The 19084-nt window shown below is 40.5% G+C and overlaps 3 protein-coding genes and 2 pseudogenes across 21 annotated transcripts in view; all 5 read right to left on the minus strand.

The window, feature by feature from the left end:
• The window catches only part of LOC125275563 (protocadherin gamma-A11-like), a 205955-nt gene that overhangs the window by 87243 nt on the left and 99628 nt on the right, over positions 1–19084 (minus strand). Inside the window, exons 1-2 of one of the 19 annotated variants that reach the window (XM_048202673.1) lie at positions 5689–8950; positions 2577–2710 (exon numbers count right to left, since the gene is read on the minus strand). The exons of 17 other annotated variants lie outside the window; for them this stretch is intronic. In XM_048202673.1, the coding sequence (XP_048058630.1) occupies positions 2690–2710; positions 5689–8088 (2421 nt within the window). In that variant the 5' untranslated portion in view covers positions 8089–8950 and the 3' untranslated portion in view covers positions 2577–2689. Of the gene's footprint in view, positions 1–2576; positions 2711–5688; positions 8951–19084 lie in introns of those variants that run through there. One more of the 19 variants, XM_048202657.1, reaches the window with a different exon arrangement.
• LOC125275611 lies at positions 17–2416 on the minus strand (annotated as a pseudogene).
• LOC125275610 lies at positions 8997–12031 on the minus strand (annotated as a pseudogene).
• On the minus strand, positions 12784–15446 carry LOC125275573 (protocadherin beta-16-like). Its single transcript, XM_048202681.1, has one exon. It carries the CDS (start codon positions 15250–15252, stop codon positions 12799–12801), a length of 2454 nt encoding a protein of 817 aa, XP_048058638.1. The 5' UTR covers positions 15253–15446; the 3' UTR covers positions 12784–12798.
• LOC125275585 (protocadherin beta-16-like) lies at positions 16220–18754 on the minus strand. The gene has a single exon (XM_048202692.1). It carries the CDS (start codon positions 18653–18655, stop codon positions 16235–16237), a length of 2421 nt encoding a protein of 806 aa, XP_048058649.1. The 5' UTR covers positions 18656–18754; the 3' UTR covers positions 16220–16234.

Here is a 19084-nt window from a genome sequence, read left to right on the forward strand (position 1 = left end):
TAAAAATAATTCTCACCTGATCATCACAGTCATCAAAGTTCAGTCTCTCCCTCTGCGCATGCGTGAGTGTGTGTGTTCCACTGGTGTCCAGACTAATGATGCTCTCACTGCAAGGTCTGGCGTATTTCAGATCACTCTTTCTGGAGTCAGTGGTTCTGCAAACCTCATAATTGTACACGTGCTGTAAAGTTCCTGTGCCGCCTACGTCTGCGTAAAGAGGCGGATAATACGGAATAACCGGAAGATTCGCTCCAGATTTATAAAACATGCGCTCGCGTCTCCATCTGTAGCATTTGACTGACAGTATGGCAATGATAGACACGATAAAGAGAAATGAAACCACAGCCAAGGCCAAGACCAGATAGAAAGTCAGGTTGTCGTTGTATTCCTTGTCGTGCGTAAAGTCAGTGAACTCCGTTAGCACTTCAGGGAAGCTGTCCGCCACCGCCACGTTAACATTGACTGTAGCTGATCGAGAGGGCTGCCCGTTGTCCTCCACTACAACAGTGAGTCTTTGTTTGACAGCATCTTTATCTGTGACTTGGCGAACAGTTCTTATTTCTCCATTCTGTAAGCCCACTTCAAACAGCGCCCTGTCTGTGGCTTTGTGCAGTTTATATGAGAGCCAGGCATTCTGACCAGAGTCCACATCAACAGCCACCACTTTAGTCACCAGATAACCCACATCTGCCGAGCGAGGCACTATTTCAGCCACCACATTTGCGCCTGACTGGACCGGATACAGAACTTGAGGCGCGTTGTCATTCTGGTCCTGAATGATTATTTTCACGCTCACGTTGCTGCTGAGAGGAGGAGAGCCTCCGTCCTGCGCTTTTACGCGGAACTGGAAATCTTTGATCTGCTCGTAATCGAAAGATCGCACTGCATGTATGACTCCACTATCAGCACTAACGGACACTAACGAGGAGACGGGCACTCCGTTAACCGACGAGTCCTCCAGAATGTAAGACACGCGGGCGTTCTGGTTAAAATCTGCGTCTCTGGCTCTGACTGTGAATATGGAAAGACCCGGTGTGTTGTTTTCTTGAACAGAGGCCTCATATGAGCTCTTCTCAAAGACGGGCGCGTTATCATTCACATCTGATATCTGTAAGGAGAGAGTGACGCTGCTGGAGAGAGAGGGCACGCCCTCATCAGAGCACGTCACACTGATGTTATACCCAGACTCTCGCTCTCGATCTAAATCGCCATCTGTGACTAAACTGAAGAAATTATTATTTGTCGACTTTAGGGTAAAAGGAATATTCTCATTAATTGAACAATACATTTTACCGTTTTCTCCTGCATCTGGGTCTTGCACGTTTATCATTGTTACAACAGTTCCAGGATCAGAGTTTTCTGATATGGTGGTTAATTTAGACATGATATTGATGAGCGGTTTATTGTCATTTATATCAATCACATCTACATCGATTTTACAAGAATCGGTCAGACCTCCGTCATCGCTCGCCTGTACATGAATTTGATAATGCCGAGCTTTTTCATAATCTATATTCCCTGTTACTCTCACCTCACCGTTTGTTTCGTTAATTTCAAACAATTCCGGAACATTGTCGAGAGTATTTGTAATGGCATATTTTACTTTGCCGTTTGAGCCCTCGTCCAAATCTGAAGCGCTCACCGTCGTTACAACTGTGCCTTTGAGGGCGTTCTCAATGATATTTGCTTTATATATTTTCTGCGTAAAAACAGGCGCGTTGTCGTTCACATCTAAAACAGTAATATGTATCTGCGCAGTACCAGACAATTGTGGATCACCTCCATCTATCGCTGTCAGAACCAGAGACAAATGCTCCTGCTTTTCACGATCGAGGGGTTTCTGCAGAACCATTTCTACAAGCTTACTACCGTCTGCCTGAGTTTGTAATTTCAATAAAAAATTATCAGTGGGTTTTAGTAAATAAGTCTGCAGGCTATTTGTTCCGACATCTAAATCCATTGCTCTCTCTAAAACAAATACTGCCCCAGTTACAGCCGACTCACTGATTCTGAATCTCATCTCAGCCCGTTTAAAGAAGGGCGAATGATCATTTATATCTGTAACTTCGACTGTAACAGAGTAAAATTCCATCGGGTTTTCTAGAATAATCTGTAAATGCAGCGCGCAAGGCGTTGTCTGTCCGCACAGCGCCTCTCGGTCTATTCTCTCTTTGATAAGGAGGACTCCTCTTTCTTTATTCAGCTCGATGTATTCAGCGCTGTCTCCTGTATAAATACGCGCTTTACCCGATTTCAGTCTCTTTAAATCTAAACCCAAATCCTGCGCTATGTTCCCGACTAAAGAGCCTTTCGCCATTTCTTCAGGAATGGAGTAACTGACCTGCCCGAGAGCTGAACTGAGAGAGAGAAACCAAATAAACAGCAGTACTTGCCGCGCCATTGTTCTGTCCGACATTTTGCAGAAGACCTCGAGATGAAGATTAAAGATGAAAGCAAAGAAATCAGTCCAGAAAACTGGAGGAAATCATGTATATGTCCAAAGTGAAAAGATCAAGAAAAGTATATAAATCCAAGAGAAGATATTAAATACAGTTTCTCCGTGATTTTCCTTCTCTCTCCTCTTCAGACTGCGCTCTCAGCTTCTCTCTCTCTCTAATAATATGGAGATGATGGGGGTGGAACTGCAGCAGATCTGCTCTCTAAACTGACATATTGACCAACAGCGGCACTATGAGTCCAGTCTGATGAACTACAGAAAGAATAAAATTAATAAACCTTTATGTCTGTCAGACAAGCCTGAGAAAAGCAATTTACTAAACAAAGTTCTGAAGTATAAAAAAGTTCCATAACAATAAATGTCTATGAAATACAAAGATTATATGAGTTTGTGTAAATAAAGATGCAAGGGGAAAAATTAAACAAATACATTTTCTGTTTGATCAAAGTTTTGATCAAGCCATATCTGTATATATGAACACTGATCAGACAGACAGGGATAAATACCTTAAATACAATAAAAAAGTAATGAAATAGTATTTAGTTTAACTTTTCAACAGGATGGCAGACCAATAAGATGCTGAAAATCTCAAAAAGACAGTCTGCTCTAAAGAGATGCAGCAGAATATATGAAGTAAATGACTGTGTCGCCGCGTTTCAGGACCATGGTCAGGGAAGCAAATGCAAATGCTGTGAATATAGTTTCTCACTTCTTAACAAGAACAAGTGAAAAATCACACAAGGAAATTTTTAAAATGGAAAATAACCAACCAACAAACTATGAATACAACGGCAATACAGTTTTTCTCAATCTGTTTGACACATTTCTCCAAACTAGGATCACTGTTCTCAAAACAGTTAACTCAGTGATCTGAACACTTTTTAATTGTCCTTAACAGATTGTAAGTTTTCATTCATTTCACACAAATTGCAAATCATGTGAACCATTTTCTCAAAACTCACACAAAATTCTCAGATGTTTTCATAATAGTTAATACGTCCAACCAAAACTTTAATATATTAGGAAAAATCAATCACAGCTATTTTTATAGGCTTTACACAAATCACAAACATTAATGTACCATTTGTCCAAACACAACAAACAAAACTCTGGAATTTGTCAAATTTATCAAATGCACATGGTATGCTTTCAATTTGTCCCAAACTGATATCTGCTTGATTAATCATACACACAACACAGGAAATGCAGTTTTCCCAAATGTTTACGCATTTATCACAATTGCATTATATAATTGTCATGAGTATGCCCTGTTTCATTATTATTTCCTTTTGTGACCTAGTTTCTAGTCTGTGTCAGTTTCATTCAGTTCACCTGTTGCTCGTTAATTAGCTCATTAGTTCCTTGTTTGGTCTTGTGTATGTTTGGTTCAGTTCTTTGTCCTGTCTCATCTATGTAAAGTGGTTGTTTTCTGAGTTTTCCCTGCCTGTTTCCTGAGTATTTGGATTAAAAGACAGATTTCCTGGAATTATCCTTTGTCGTGCGTTCATTGATTCAGCCACCTGTGACAGTTACAGGGAAAATATGAAAGGCAAAGTATACATAGAACAAAAAAAAATATGCAAGAGAAGGGGAAGATAAAGAGGTGTAAGCGTAAAGGTGGTGGTGTGGGTATAGAGGAAGGGGTGTAATAAGAAGGAAAGGAAAAGTGGAACATATAGAAGGAGATCATATACGAGGAGAGAGGATGAAGTAAAAAAGGAGGATAGGAGAAGAGCTGAGTATAGTGGAGGACATTGGTGTAGTGGAAAAATCAAGTGGAGAATTTGTAAGAAGACATGGACATAGTGAATGGACAGCAGGGTGGGAGGGCTAGGAGGAGAGGTGGATTTCAAATGAAATCAGAATTAACCCAATTTAGTGTTTCTTAATCCTGGACCTGGGGAGCCCTATCTGAGGTTATGAGGGCATTCAGGATTCAGCCCCCGTAAAAAGTTTTTTTTTTTTTTTTTTCTTCTTTAAATAAGAAATGGTTATTTTTGTAAGAAATTCAAGATAAAATACTTTTGCTTTGGCATAATGTTATGTTTGAATATACATATAAACAAATTTTTATAAATATCTGTAGTTTTAAAGCTGTTGAGGTAATTGAAAAACTTTTGCCAAGCAATATTCTCCAATGTCAGGGTGGCACATCTGCAAATATTTTATTAGCAACTGACAAGGTAATAACGTTAAGCCTGATACTGTAATGCAACATCCAGAGGACCACAAAAGATCATTGTGGCAGAGTGAAAAGGTTTGTAGATATCTCTCAAATATTGATAAAAACAGCTCATTTCAAGTATGGGTAGATACATATTTACAGATATTTGGTTGTACCACCTGACAAAAAAAAAAGTAAATAAAATAATAATAATAATAACAATAATAATAATAATAATAATAATAATTTAAACACTTTGAAATGTTATGTAACAACTGAAACGTGTTTACATTGTTCATGACTCAAAAATATGCATTACATTGAAAAGATTTTTTAAAAATAAATTTTTTGAAGCTTCATTTGCTCAGTGACCCATATAACAAAACCTGTTGGAAAAACATTACAATAAATCTGTATTTTCATTAGTGTATTTGAACATCTAAAGCTGAAAGTGTTCTAAAATCATGAGAGAAAACACTTGTAGTTTTGACTAGAAAAAAATGCAGTGCTTTATTTTGCAGTAAAGTTGAACTGTTTGGCTAAGGTGAGTTTAGATCACTGTGTTAACTGTTTTGAGAGCAGTTACATTACTTTGGAGAAATGTTATAAATAATATATATATATATATATATATATATATATATATATATATATATATATATATATATATATATATATTAACAATTTCTAATTTCTAACTGACATTTCAGTGGTAGCATGCCATATACTGTAGGACTTCAATGGAAAATAAAATGTAAAATTAAACGAATATAAAGCAAGTTATACAGAAAATCATTTATAAGCTAAAAAAAGTAAGCACTCATTTCCTTTCATGGCTGCACAGGAAAGATGAACTACATAAGTTGAAAAAAGTTGACCAGACTATAATAAACGGATGAAAATACAACAGCAGATGATTCGTGCCATATTCTGCTAACATTATTAAAACGTTTCTTAAAATTGCAAAGGCACTTCATTTCAGAAAACCGTCAACAGTTCAAGCAAAAATGTTCATGAGAAACGTTTTAAAATAGCGCACAAACTAGTTGTGAAGAATAATTCTCACCTGATCATCACAATCATCAAAGTTCAGTCTTTCCCTCTGCGCATGCGTGAGTGTGTGTGTTCCACTGGTGTCCAGACTAATGATGCTCTCACTGCAAGGTCTGGCGTATTTCAGATCACTCTTTCTGGAGTCAGTGGTTCTGCAAACCTCATAATTGTACACGTGCTGTAAAGTTCCTGTGCCGCCTACGTCTGCGTAAAGAGGCGGATAATACGGAATAACCGGAAGATTCGCTCCAGATTTATAAAACATGCGCTCGCGTCTCCATCTGTAGCATTTGACTGACAGTATGGCAATGATAGACACGATAAAGAGAAATGAAACCACAGCCAAGGCCAAGACCAGATAGAAAGTCAGGTTGTCGTTGTATTCCTTGTCGTGCGTAAAGTCAGTGAACTCCGTTAGCACTTCAGGGAAGCTGTCCGCCACCGCCACGTTAACATTGACTGTAGCTGATCGAGAGGGCTGCCCGTTGTCCTCCACTACAACAGTGAGTCTTTGTTTGACAGCATCTTTATCTGTGACTTGGCGAACAGTTCTTATTTCTCCATTCTGTAAGCCCACTTCAAACAGCGCCCTGTCTGTGGCTTTGTGCAGTTTATATGAGAGCCAGGCATTCTGACCAGAGTCCACATCAACAGCCACCACTTTAGTCACCAGATAACCCACATCTGCCGAGCGAGGCACTATTTCAGCCACCACATTTGCGCCTGACTGGACCGGATACAGAACCTGAGGCGCGTTGTCATTCTGGTCCTGAATGATGATTTTCACGCTCACGTTGCTGCTGAGAGGAGGAGAGCCTCCGTCCTGCGCTTTTACGCGGAACTGGAAATCTTTGATCTGCTCGTAATCGAAAGATCGCACTGCATGTATGACTCCACTATCAGCACTAACGGACACTAACGAGGAGACGGGCACTCCGTTAACCGACGAGTCCTCCAGAATGTAAGACACGCGGGCGTTCTGGTTAAAATCTGCGTCTCTGGCTCTGACTGTGAATATGGAAAGACCCGGTGTGTTGTTTTCTTGAACAGAGGCCTCATATGAGCTCTTCTCAAAGACGGGCGCGTTATCATTCACATCTGATATCTGTAAGGAGAGAGTGACGCTGCTGGAGAGAGAGGGCACGCCCTCATCAGAGCACGTCACACTGATGTTATACTCAGACTCTCGCTCTCGATCTAAATCACCATCTGTGACTAAACTGAAGAAATTATTATTTGTTGATTTAAGCGTAAAAGGGATATTATCGTTAATGGAACACTGAACCTTACCATTCTCACCAGAATCCGAGTCTTGGACATTCAGCATAGTCACAACAGTGCCTGATTTTGAATTCTCCGAAAGAGTACTTGCTTTTGACATTATATTAATTACTGGCTTGTTGTCATTTACATCGATAATATCAACAATCACTTTGCATGTGTCAGAGTAGCGTCCGGGGTCTCTCGCTTGGACATCAATTTGATAATGTTTAACTCTTTCATAATCAGTGTCGCCAGATAACCTTAACACTCCCTCATTTCTGTCTATTTCAAAGTGATTAATGGACCCACCAGACGTTTTCGCAATATGATACTCTATTTTACCATTTAGTCCCTGGTCAGAATCCGATGCTTTAACTGTAGTTAAAATTGTACCTTTTGGAGAATTTTCTGCAATGCTGGTCTTATAAACAGGCAGAAAACAAACTGGAGCGTTATCATTTGCGTCCTCAACTGTGATTATAATCGGAATTGTTCCAGACATCTGTGGGTCTCCTCCATCCACGGCAGTAAGTAAAAGCGAAATATGTTCCTGTTTTTCTCGATCTAGAGGTTTTTGTAGAATCATTTCAACATTTTTGGTGCCATCTGGCATATCCTGAGTCTTTAAGATAAAATGATCCGCTGGATGTAAGAAATAACTCTGTACGCCATTAAACCCAACGTCATCATCCACTGCTGTCTCTAAAACAAATTTAGCTCCTGTCGGAGATGATTCGCTTATATCAAATTTAATTTCTTTAACAGCAAAAACGGGAGCGTTGTCATTTACGTCTAAAATCTCAACTGTAACGCTATAAAACTCCATAGGATTTTCCAAGGTAATCTGAAAATGTAGCGCGCAAGGCGTTGTCTGTCCGCACAGCGCCTCTCGGTCTATTCTCTCTTTGATAAGGAGGACTCCTCTTTCTTTATTCAGCTCGATGTATTCAGCGCTGTCTCCTGTATAAATACGCGCTTTACCCGATTTCAGCCTCTTTAAATCTAAACCCAAATCCTGCGCTATGTTCCCGACTAAAGAGCCTTTCGCCATTTCTTCAGGAATGGAGTAACTGACCTGCCCGAGAGCTGAACTGAGAGAGAGAAACCAAATAAACAGCAGTACTTGCCGCGCCATTGTTCTGTCCGACATTTTGCAGAAGACCACGGGATGAAGATTAAAAATGAAAGCAAAGATATCAGTCCAGAAAACTGGAGGAAATCATGTATATATCCAAAGTGAAATGTTCAAGAAAAGTATATAAATCCAAGAGAAGATATTAAATACAGTTTCTCCGTGATTTTCCTTCTCTCTCTTCTTCAGACTGCGCTCTCAGCTTCTCTCTCTCTCTAATAATATGGAGATGATGGGGGTGGAACTGCAGCAGATCTGCTCTCTAAACTGACATATTGACCAACAGCGGCACTATGAGTCCAGTCTGATGAACTACAGAAATAAATGAACACACGTATGCTTTTCTTATTCTTATTTTTTCCCAAAACGTCTACTGCTCAGAAAGCGTCAACTTAAACAGTATACAATAAAATATAAATATTTCAAGTAAAAAAGGCTACATGATTTAATGTCAATTTGGTCCGCAATAATCACAGAGAATAAGTCTGTCCTTGATTTGTTTTTAAATTTTCATATATACGAAATTTTAAAATACATTTACAATAAAAAAAAAAAAAAAAAAAAAAAGATCATAGAAATTCCCGAATATAAACTGCAGCAGAATTTGTTCAATTGTAAACAAGATAAAGAATTTATTACACTCTAAAAAGGGAAAAAGGAAAGTGAGAAGGAGGAACTGAGATAGCGTTGAAAAATCCGACTGATAGTATTTCAGCACCATGGCCAGTGAATCGAAGGCACATTTTCTACACAAGGGTTTATATGCGACAATCACATGATACTTATCTATCATTATACCAAAAAAAAAAGAAAAAAAAAAAGTGTGTTTTACAGAAAACATACAGACGATGGTCAACTTTACAATAATCTCATATAAACAAAAAAGTGCAACTATACCAGAGACAAATATGTACAGTAAACCTCACCTGATCGTTGAAATCTTGGTTGGTCGGGTTTTCTCTCTGCGCATGCGTGAGTGTGTGTGTTCCACTGGTGTCCAGACTAATGATGCTCTCACTGCAAGGTCTGGCGTATTTCAGATCACTCTTTCTGGAGTCAGTGGTTCTGCAAACCTCATAATTGTACACGTGCTGTAAAGTTCCTGTGCCGCCTACGTCTGCGTAAAGAGGCGGATAATACGGAATAACCGGAAGATTCGCTCCAGATTTATAAAACATGCGCTCGCGTCTCCATCTGTAGCATTTGACTGACAGTATGGCAATGATAGACACGATAAAGAGAAATGAAACCACAGCCAAGGCCAAGACCAGATAGAAAGTCAGGTTGTCGTTGTATTCCTTGTCGTGCGTAAAGTCAGTGAACTCCGTTAGCACTTCAGGGAAGCTGTCCGCCACCGCCACGTTAACATTGACTGTAGCTGATCGAGAGGGCTGCCCGTTGTCCTCCACTACAACAGTGAGTCTTTGTTTGACAGCATCTTTATCTGTGACTTGGCGAACAGTTCTTATTTCTCCATTCTGTAAGCCCACTTCAAACAGCGCCCTGTCTGTGGCTTTGTGCAGTTTATATGAGAGCCAGGCATTCTGACCAGAGTCCACATCAACAGCCACCACTTTAGTCACCAGATAACCCACATCTGCCGAACGAGGCACTATTTCAGCCACCACATTTGCGCCTGACTGGACCGGATACAGAACCTGAGGCGCGTTGTCATTTTGGTCCTGAATGATGATTTTCACGCTCACGTTGCTGCTGAGAGGAGGAGAGCCTCCGTCCTGCGCTTTTACGCGGAACTGGAAATCTTTGATCTGCTCGTAATCGAAAGATCGCACTGCATGTATGACTCCACTATCAGCACTAACGGACACTAACGAGGAGACGGGCACTCCGTTAACCGACGAGTCCTCCAGAATGTAAGACACGCGGGCGTTCTGGTTAAAATCTGCGTCTCTGGCTCTGACTGTGAATATGGAAAGACCCGGTGTGTTGTTTTCTTGAACAGAGGCCTCATATGAGCTCTTCTCAAAGACGGGCGCGTTATCATTCACATCTGATATCTGTAAGGAGAGAGTGACGCTGCTGGAGAGAGAGGGCACGCCCTCATCAGAGCACGTCACACTGATGTTATACTCAGACTCTCGCTCTCGGTCTAAATCGCTGTCTGTGACTAAACTGAAGAAATTAGTATTGGTGGATTTCAGAGAAAATGGAATATTTTCATTAATAGAACACTGAACTTTCCCATTTTCCCCCGAATCAGGATCCTGAACATTTATTATTATAACCACCGTTTCTGAAGGAGAATTTTCAGCTATTACGTTTGTTTTGGACATGATATTGATAACTGGCTTGTTATCATTGATATCAATGACATCAACTATGATTTTACAGGAATCAGTCAGACCACCGTGATCACTCGCCTGAACGCGTATCTCGTAATTACGAGCTTTTTCAAAATCTATTTTTCCGACCACCGTAACCTGCCCGTTATCTTCATTTATGTCAAATAACTGACGCACATTATCTTGCATGTTAGTAATAGAATACTCTATTTTACTATTTACACCCTCATCGGCGTCAGTTGCGCTCACTGTTGACACAATAGTGTCTTTTGGCGCATTCTCGGTTACAGTCGCTTTATACACTGACTGCGAGAAAACAGGAGCATTGTCGTTTGCGTCTAAAACAGTAATGTGAATCTCTATACTGCCTGACAACTGAGGATCTCCTCCATCAACAGCTGTGAGCACTAATATTACATCATGCTGCTTTTCACGGTCTAAAGGTTTTTGCAGAACCATTTCAACATTTTTCCCATCTCCTGGTTGATTTTTAAATTTAAGTTTAAAATTATCAGTTGGTTTTAGTGTATAGCTTTGAAGGCCGTTGATTCCCACATCGAGATCTATAGCAGGCTCTAACGTAAATTTTGACTCTAAAATGGCTGATTCGCTGATCCTGAAATTAATTCTACCCTTTTCAAAACTGGGAGTATTGTCATTAATATCTACTATTTCAATGGTAACGCTAAAAAATTCTATAGGGTTTTCAAGAATAATCTGTAAATGCAGCGCGCAAGGCGTTGTCTGTCCGCACAGCGCCTCTCGGTCTATTCTCTCTTTGATAAGGAGGACTCCTCTTTCTTTATTCAGCTCGATGTATTCAGCGCTGTCTCCTGTATAAATACGCGCTTTACCCGATTTCAGCCTCTTTAAATCTAAACCCAAATCCTGCGCTATGTTCCCGACTAAAGAGCCTTTCGCCATTTCTTCAGGAATGGAGTAACTGACCTGCCCGAGAGCTGAACCGAGAGAGAGAAACCAAATAAACAGCAGTACTTGCCGCGCCATTGTTCTGTCCGACATTTTGCAGAAGACCACGAGATGAAGATTAAAGATGAAAGCAAAGAATTCGGTCCAAAGTTCTGGAAGAATATATGTGTATGTCCAAAGTGAAAAGATATGAAAAGTATATAAATCCAAGAAAAGGATATTAAATACAGTTTCTCCGTGATTTTCCTTCTCTCTCCTCTTCAGACTGCGCTCTCAGCTTCTCTCTCTCTCTAATAATATGGAGATGATGGGGGTGGAACTGCAGCAGATCTGCTCTCTAAACTGACATATTGACCAACAGCGGCACTATGAGTCCAGTCTGATGAACTACAGAAAATCTAAAATTATTAAACCTTCATCTCAGTGTCAGACACGTCTGAGAAAAGCAGTTATTAAATACATTTTTAAAGTATATAAAAAGGTCCATAGCAACAAATGTCTATGGAATACAAATATTGAGTTTGTGTAAATAAGGACTGAAGCAGAAAAAAATAAATGTACATTTCCTGTTTGTTCAAAGTTTTAATCAGGCCATATCTGTATATGACTGATCAGACAGGGAGAAATATTTTGCTGAGTTAGATGCGTTCCTGGGTCAACATATTTTGTTGATCCTGGAACAACATTCTAGTCTGAAAATTTAGTCTTAACCCTATTCCTACCCCTAAACCTAACCCTACCCATAAGTTATCCCAAAAATCAGAGGGAAATGATAGATGAATAACACTGATGTAGAAGCACCAATTTATGATTTTAAGCCTAAACTTGACATAATCTGTAAACTTGTATCTCAAATCTGATTGGTTGATTTGAATGTTGTTCCAGGATCAACAAAAATGTTGACCAAAGGGACATGTTGAACTCAGCAATATCGGGTTATGCGGGAGAAATACCTTAAATACAGTAATACACAATAAATATCTAAAAAGTAATGAAATATAATATAGTTTAACTTTTCAATAGGATGACAGACCAAAAAGATGTCTAAAATCTCAAAAAGACAGTCTGCTGTAAAGAGATGCAGCAGAATGAAGCAGATCCGCGTCGCCGCGTTTCAGGACCATGGTCAGGGAAGCAAATGCAAAAACTGAATAGAGTTTCTCACTTCTTGACAAAAAAACAAGTGAAAGTCACACAACATTCGGACATTTTTAAAATGGAAAATAACGAACTGTGAATACCACATGTTAATGATTAACAATTGTTAACTGACACTATTTCTGCGGATAAACAGCACGCCAAACAGAAACAGAAAATCGTGCTATTGATACGCATTTTCATGAGATCGGGCTCAATAAACTGATGAAAATACAACAGTAAATGATTCGTGCCATTTTCTGCTAACATTATTTGAACATTTCATAAAATTGCAGAGACACTTCATTTCAGAAAACCAATCAGCGACTGTGTCAACAGTTCAAGCAAAGATGTTCAGTCACGAGAAATGTTTTAAAATAGCGCATAAATTAGTAATAAACATAATTCTCACCTGATCATCACAGTCATCAAAGTTCAGTCTCTCCCTCTGCGCATGCGTGAGTGTGTGTGTTCCACTGGTGTCCAGACTAATGATGCTCTCACTGCAAGGTCTGGCGTATTTCAGATCACTCTTTCTGGAGTCAGTGGTTCTGCAAACCTCATAATTGTACACGTGCTGTAAAGTTCCTGTGCCGCCTACGTCTGCGTAAAGAGGCGGATAATACGGAATAACTGGAAGATTCGCTCCAGATTTATAAAACATGCGCTCGCGTCTCCATCTGTAGCATTTGACTGACAGTATGGCAATGATAGACACGATAAAGAGAAATGAAACCACAGCCAAGGCCAAGACCAGATAGAAAGTCAGGTTGTCGTTGTATTCCTTGTCGTGCGTAAAGTCAGTGAACTCCGTTAGCACTTCAGGGAAGCTGTCCGCCACCGCCACGTTAACATTGACTGTAGCTGATCGAGAGGGCTGCCCGTTGTCCTCCACTACAACAGTGAGTCTTTGTTTGACAGCATCTTTATCTGTGACTTGGCGAACAATTCTTATTTCTCCATTCTGTAAGCCCACTTCAAACAGCGCCCTGTCTGTGGCTTTGTGCAGTTTATATGAGAGCCAGGCATTCTGACCAGAGTCCACATCAACAGCCACCACTTTAGTCACCAGATAACCCACATCTGCCGAACGAGGCACTATTTCAGCCACCACATTTGCGCCTGACTGGACCGGATACAGAACCTGAGGCGCGTTGTCATTCTGGTCCTGAATGGTGATTTTCACGCTCACGTTGCTGCTGAGAGGAGGAGAGCCTCCGTCCTGCGCTTTTACGCGGAACTGGAAATCTTTGATCTGCTCGTAATCGAAAGATCGCACTGCATGTATGACTCCACTATCAGCACTAACGGACACTAACGAGGAGACGGGCACTCCGTTAACCGACGAGTCCTCCAGAATGTAAGACACGCGGGCGTTCTGGTTAAAATCTGCGTCTCTGGCTCTGACTGTGAATATGGAAAGACCCGGTGTGTTGTTTTCTTGAACAGAGGCCTCATATGAGCTCTTCTCAAAGACGGGCGCGTTATCATTCACATCTGATATCTGTAAGGAGAGAGTGACGCTGCTGGAGAGAGAGGGCACGCCCTCATCAGAGCACGTCACACTGATGTTATACTCAGACTCTCGCTCTCGATCTAAATCACCATCTGTGACTAAACTGAAGAAATTAATAGTGGTCGTCTTTAAGACGAATGGATAATTATCATTAACAAAGCATTGTACTTTACCATTTTCATTAGAATCGACGTCTTGCGTGTTTATAACAGTAACAACAGTGTCAGGTTTAGAGTCCTCTGATAACATAGCTGACTTTGACATTATATTGATGACCGGCTTGTTATCATTGACATCTATAACGTCGATAATTATTTTACTTGAATCTGTTAGACCACCACGATCACTCGCTCTAACATTTATCTGAAAATGTCTGGCTTTTTCATAATCGATATCACCAATTATTTTCAATTCGCCATTGTGTCTGTTTATTTCAAACATTTCAGGCACACCGTCGTGAGTATTAGTGATTGAATAAATAATTTCAGCGTTTGAGCTCTGATCCGCATCAGAGGCTTCAACTCTAATGACAACTGTCCCTTTCGGCGAATTCTCTACGACAGTGGCCTTGTATACAGAATGTGTGAAAGCAGGAGCATTGTCATTAACATCGAGTACTTTTATACGAATCTGTGTTGTTCCAGACAGATGTGGATCGCCTCCATCAATCGCTGTCAAAACTAAAGCAATATCTTCCTGTTTCTCTCGATCTAGAGGTTTTTGCAAGACCATCTCAACTATTTTTCTACCATCTGCCTGACTATGCAATTTCAATGAAAAATTATCGCTCAATGAAAGCATGTAGCTTTGAATGGCATTAGTCCCGACATCTTGGTCGACGGCTTGCTCTATATCAAATTTAGCCCCATTTACAGCAGATTCACTTATTTCAAAATAGGTATCTGGCTTGTTGAAATAAGGAGCATTGTCATTTATATCGCTTACCTCGACAGTGACATGGTAAAATTCAATTGGATTTTCCAAAATAATCTGAAAATGCAGCGCGCAAGGCGTTGTCTGTCCGCACAGCGCCTCTCGGTCTATTCTCTCTTTGATAAGGAGGACTCCTCTTTCTTTATTCAGCTCGATGTATTCAGCGCTGTCTCCTGTATAAATACGCGCTTTACCCGATTTCAGCCTCTTTAAATCTAAACCCAAATCCTGCGCTATGTTCCCGACTAAAGAGCCTTTCGCCATTTCTTCAGGAATGGAGTAACTGACCTGCCCGAGAGCTGAACCGAGAGAGAGAAACCAAATAAACAGCAGTACTTGCCGCGCCATTGTTCTGTCCGACATTTTGCTCAAGACCAAATAAAACGAAGTCACGGTGTATCCAAATCAGAGTCTCAAAGTGTTCAGGTCCAAAATAGAATAAGTCCAATACTAGTGGAGGATTTCTGAGACAACGTCTAAACATGAATCCATAGCTGGCTGTTCATAGCCGCGACGGTGTCCCCTGTGTTATGCCCGTGTGCGTTATGCATTCGCCTCAGTCTCTTTCTTCTCAATATGTGCATTTAGAGAGGGCGGTATTGCTGGAATTACGCGCTCTCAGACGCATTCCCCTGACAAACAGCGGCACTCTGAGACTATTCTGAGTTACTGCAATATGCATCTAAATTATTTTAAAAATGCATACAATCAAAGGAGATATGCTGCGAGAAATAGAAATAAAAACAAAATAAAAACCCGAATTTCTATTTGTGTAAAATAGTGAAAATAATCTAAAATAGCCAAAACATTACATGGTAACGAAAACTTTTTCAGCAATCCCAAAGTATTTGTTTGAGAATGTGATTAAATAGCGTTGTATTTAATAAAAAGGCTAAAATTACCAATTACCAAACACACACACACACACACACACACACACACACACAAACGAATTCAACAATACAGTACAAATTACATATTACTAGACGCCAACATATTATAAATAGTTTTTGTTATGTCACTGCAGACAAGAGCTTGAATGTAGACAAAAGATATTATCGATTCAGCACCTTGGATAGCGAAACAAAAGTGGCATATTCATTCAGAACGCTGATAGCTCATCCACAGCTTGCTGGAAGATGGTGAATAATAATAATAATAATAATAATAATAATAATAATAATAAAACATATAAAAAGTTAATGTCTTCATAAATATGGGTATTCATTTTAAATATGGGTATTAAGAAAAGTATCCAGTTTAGGCAATTTCTCTGATTTCTCTAAACGAAAAGATGACATTACAATAAAAAAGAGAAATAAATAAAGAGAAAAATGTAAAACCTCTATGCATAAAACGTATATCTCACCTTATCAGAATCCTCAATGTTTAGTATCTCCCTCTGCGCATGCGTGAGTGTGTGTGTTCCACTGGTGTCCAGACTAATGATGCTCTCACTGCAAGGTCTGGCGTATTTCAGATCACTCTTTCTGGAGTCAGTGGTTCTGCAAACCTCATAATTGTACACGTGCTGTAAAGTTCCTGTGCCGCCTACGTCTGCGTAAAGAGGCGGATAATACGGAATAACCGGAAGATTCGCTCCAGATTTGTAAAACATGCGCTCGCGTCTCCATCTGTAGCATTTGACTGACAGTATGGCAATGATAGACACGATAAAGAGAAATGAAACCACAGCCAAGGCCAAGACCAGATAGAAAGTCAGGTTGTCGTTGTATTCCTTGTCGTGCGTAAAGTCAGTGAACTCCGTTAGCACTTCAGGGAAGCTGTCCGCCACCGCCACGTTAACATTGACTGTAGCTGATCGAGAGGGCTGCCCGTTGTCCTCCACTACAACAGTGAGTCTTTGTTTGACAGCATCTTTATCTGTGACTTGGCGAACAGTTCTTATTTCTCCATTCTGTAAGCCCACTTCAAACAGCGCCCTGTCTGTGGCTTTGTGCAGTTTATATGAGAGCCAGGCATTCTGACCAGAGTCCACATCAACAGCCACCACTTTAGTCACCAGATAACCCACATCTGCCGAACGAGGCACTATTTCAGCCACCACATTTGCGCCTGACTGGACCGGATACAGAACCTGAGGCGCGTTGTCATTCTGGTCCTGAACGATGATTTTCACGCTCACGTTGCTGCTGAGAGGAGGAGAGCCTCCGTCCTGCGCTTTTACGCGGAACTGGAAATCTTTGATCTGCTCGTAATCGAAAGATCGCACTGCATGTATGACTCCACTATCAGCACTAACGGACACTAACGAGGAGACGGGCACTCCGTTAACCGACGAGTCCTCCAGAATGTAAGACACGCGCGCGTTCTGGTTAAAATCTGCGTCTCTGGCTCTGACTGTGAATATGGAAAGACCCGGTGTGTTGTTTTCTTGAACAGAGGCCTCATATGAGCTCTTCTCAAAGACGGGCGCGTTATCATTCACATCTGATATCTGTAAGGAGAGAGTGACGCTGCTGGAGAGAGAGGGCACGCCCTCATCAGAGCACGTCACACTGATGTTATACTCAGACTCTCGCTCTCGGTCTAAATCACTATCTGTCACTAGACTATAAAAACCATCGGGCGAAGACTGAATGACAAATGGAACATTTTCATTTAAGTGACAATTAATTTTGCCTCCTTCATTCGAGTCTACGTCTTGAATGTTTAAAATTGCAAGAACAGTGCCAGATTTTGAATCTTCTGATATCTGGCTTGATTTTGAAATAATATTAATAGTGGGATTGTTATCGTTTACGTCAATAACGTCAACAATTATCTTACACGAATCCGTATGACCGCCGTCATCTCGTGCTTGAACATCAATTTGATAATATTGACTTATTTCATAATCTATGCCCCCAGTGAGCTTTACAACACCAACACTGGGGTCTATTTCAAAAATCTCTGCCGCTTTGTCGGCCGTACTTGAAATAGAGAACGAAATTCTACCATTCGAACCCTGATCAGCATCAGAAGCACTAACTGTGGTTAAAACCGTGCCTTTTGGTGAGTTTTCTGCTATGCTGGTTTTGTAAACGGGTTGTGAACACACAGGTGCGTTATCATTAGCATCTAAAACTGTAATGAGTATCTTCATTGTACCGGACATCTGCGGCTCACCTCCATCAAATGCTGTTAAAAGTAACGAGATATGATCTTGTTTCTCTCGGTCTAAGGGTGTTTGAAGAACCATTTCTACGGCTTTATTTCCATCAGGGAGATTCTGAAATTTCAAAACAAAATTATCTGTCGGTTCTAAAGAATAACTCTGCAGACCATTTCGACCAACGTCGTGATCAATAGCCCGCTCCAATAGAAATCTGGCTCCTGATGAAGACAATTCATTTATTTCAAATCTCATATCACTTTTACTAAACACCGGCGCATTGTCATTTATATCTGTGACCTCAACTGTAACGCGGTACAACTGCATCGGGTTTTCAAGAATAATCTGTAAATGCAGCGCGCAAGGCGTTGTCTGTCCGCACAGCGCCTCTCGGTCTATTCTCTCTTTGATAAGGAGGACTCCTCTTTCTTTATTCAGCTCGATGTATTCAGCGCTGTCTCCTGTATAAATACGCGCTTTACCCGATTTCAGCCTCTTTAAATCTAAACCCAAATCCTGCGCTATGTTCCCGACTAAAGAGCCTTTCGCCATTTCTTCAGGAATGGAGTAACCGACCTGCCCGAGAGCTGAACCGAGAGAGAGAAACCAAATAAACAGCAGTACTTGCCGCGCCATTGTTCTGTCCGACATTTTGCAGAAGACCACGAGATGAAGATTAAAGATGAAAGCAAAGAAATCAGTCCAGAAAACTGGAGGAAATCATGTATATGTCCAAAGTGAAATGTTCAAGAAAAGTATATAAATCCAAGAGAAGATATTAAATACAGTTTCTCCGTGATTTTCCTTCTCTCTCTTCTTCAGACTGCGCTCTCAGCTTCTCTCTCTCTCTAATAATATGGAGATGATGGGGGTGGAACTGCAGCAGATCTGCTCTCTTAACTGACATATTGACCAACAGCGGCACTATGAGTCCAGTCTGATGAACTACAGAAATAAATGAACACACGTATGCTTTTCTTATTCTTATTTTTTCCCAAACGTCTACTGCTCAGAAAGCGTCAACTTAAACAGTATACAATAAAATATAAATATTTCAAGTAAAAAAGGCTACATGATTTA

Source organism: Megalobrama amblycephala, linkage group LG9 (assembly GCF_018812025.1).
Source record: "Megalobrama amblycephala isolate DHTTF-2021 linkage group LG9, ASM1881202v1, whole genome shotgun sequence".
NCBI lineage: Eukaryota > Metazoa > Chordata > Actinopteri > Cypriniformes > Xenocyprididae > Megalobrama > Megalobrama amblycephala.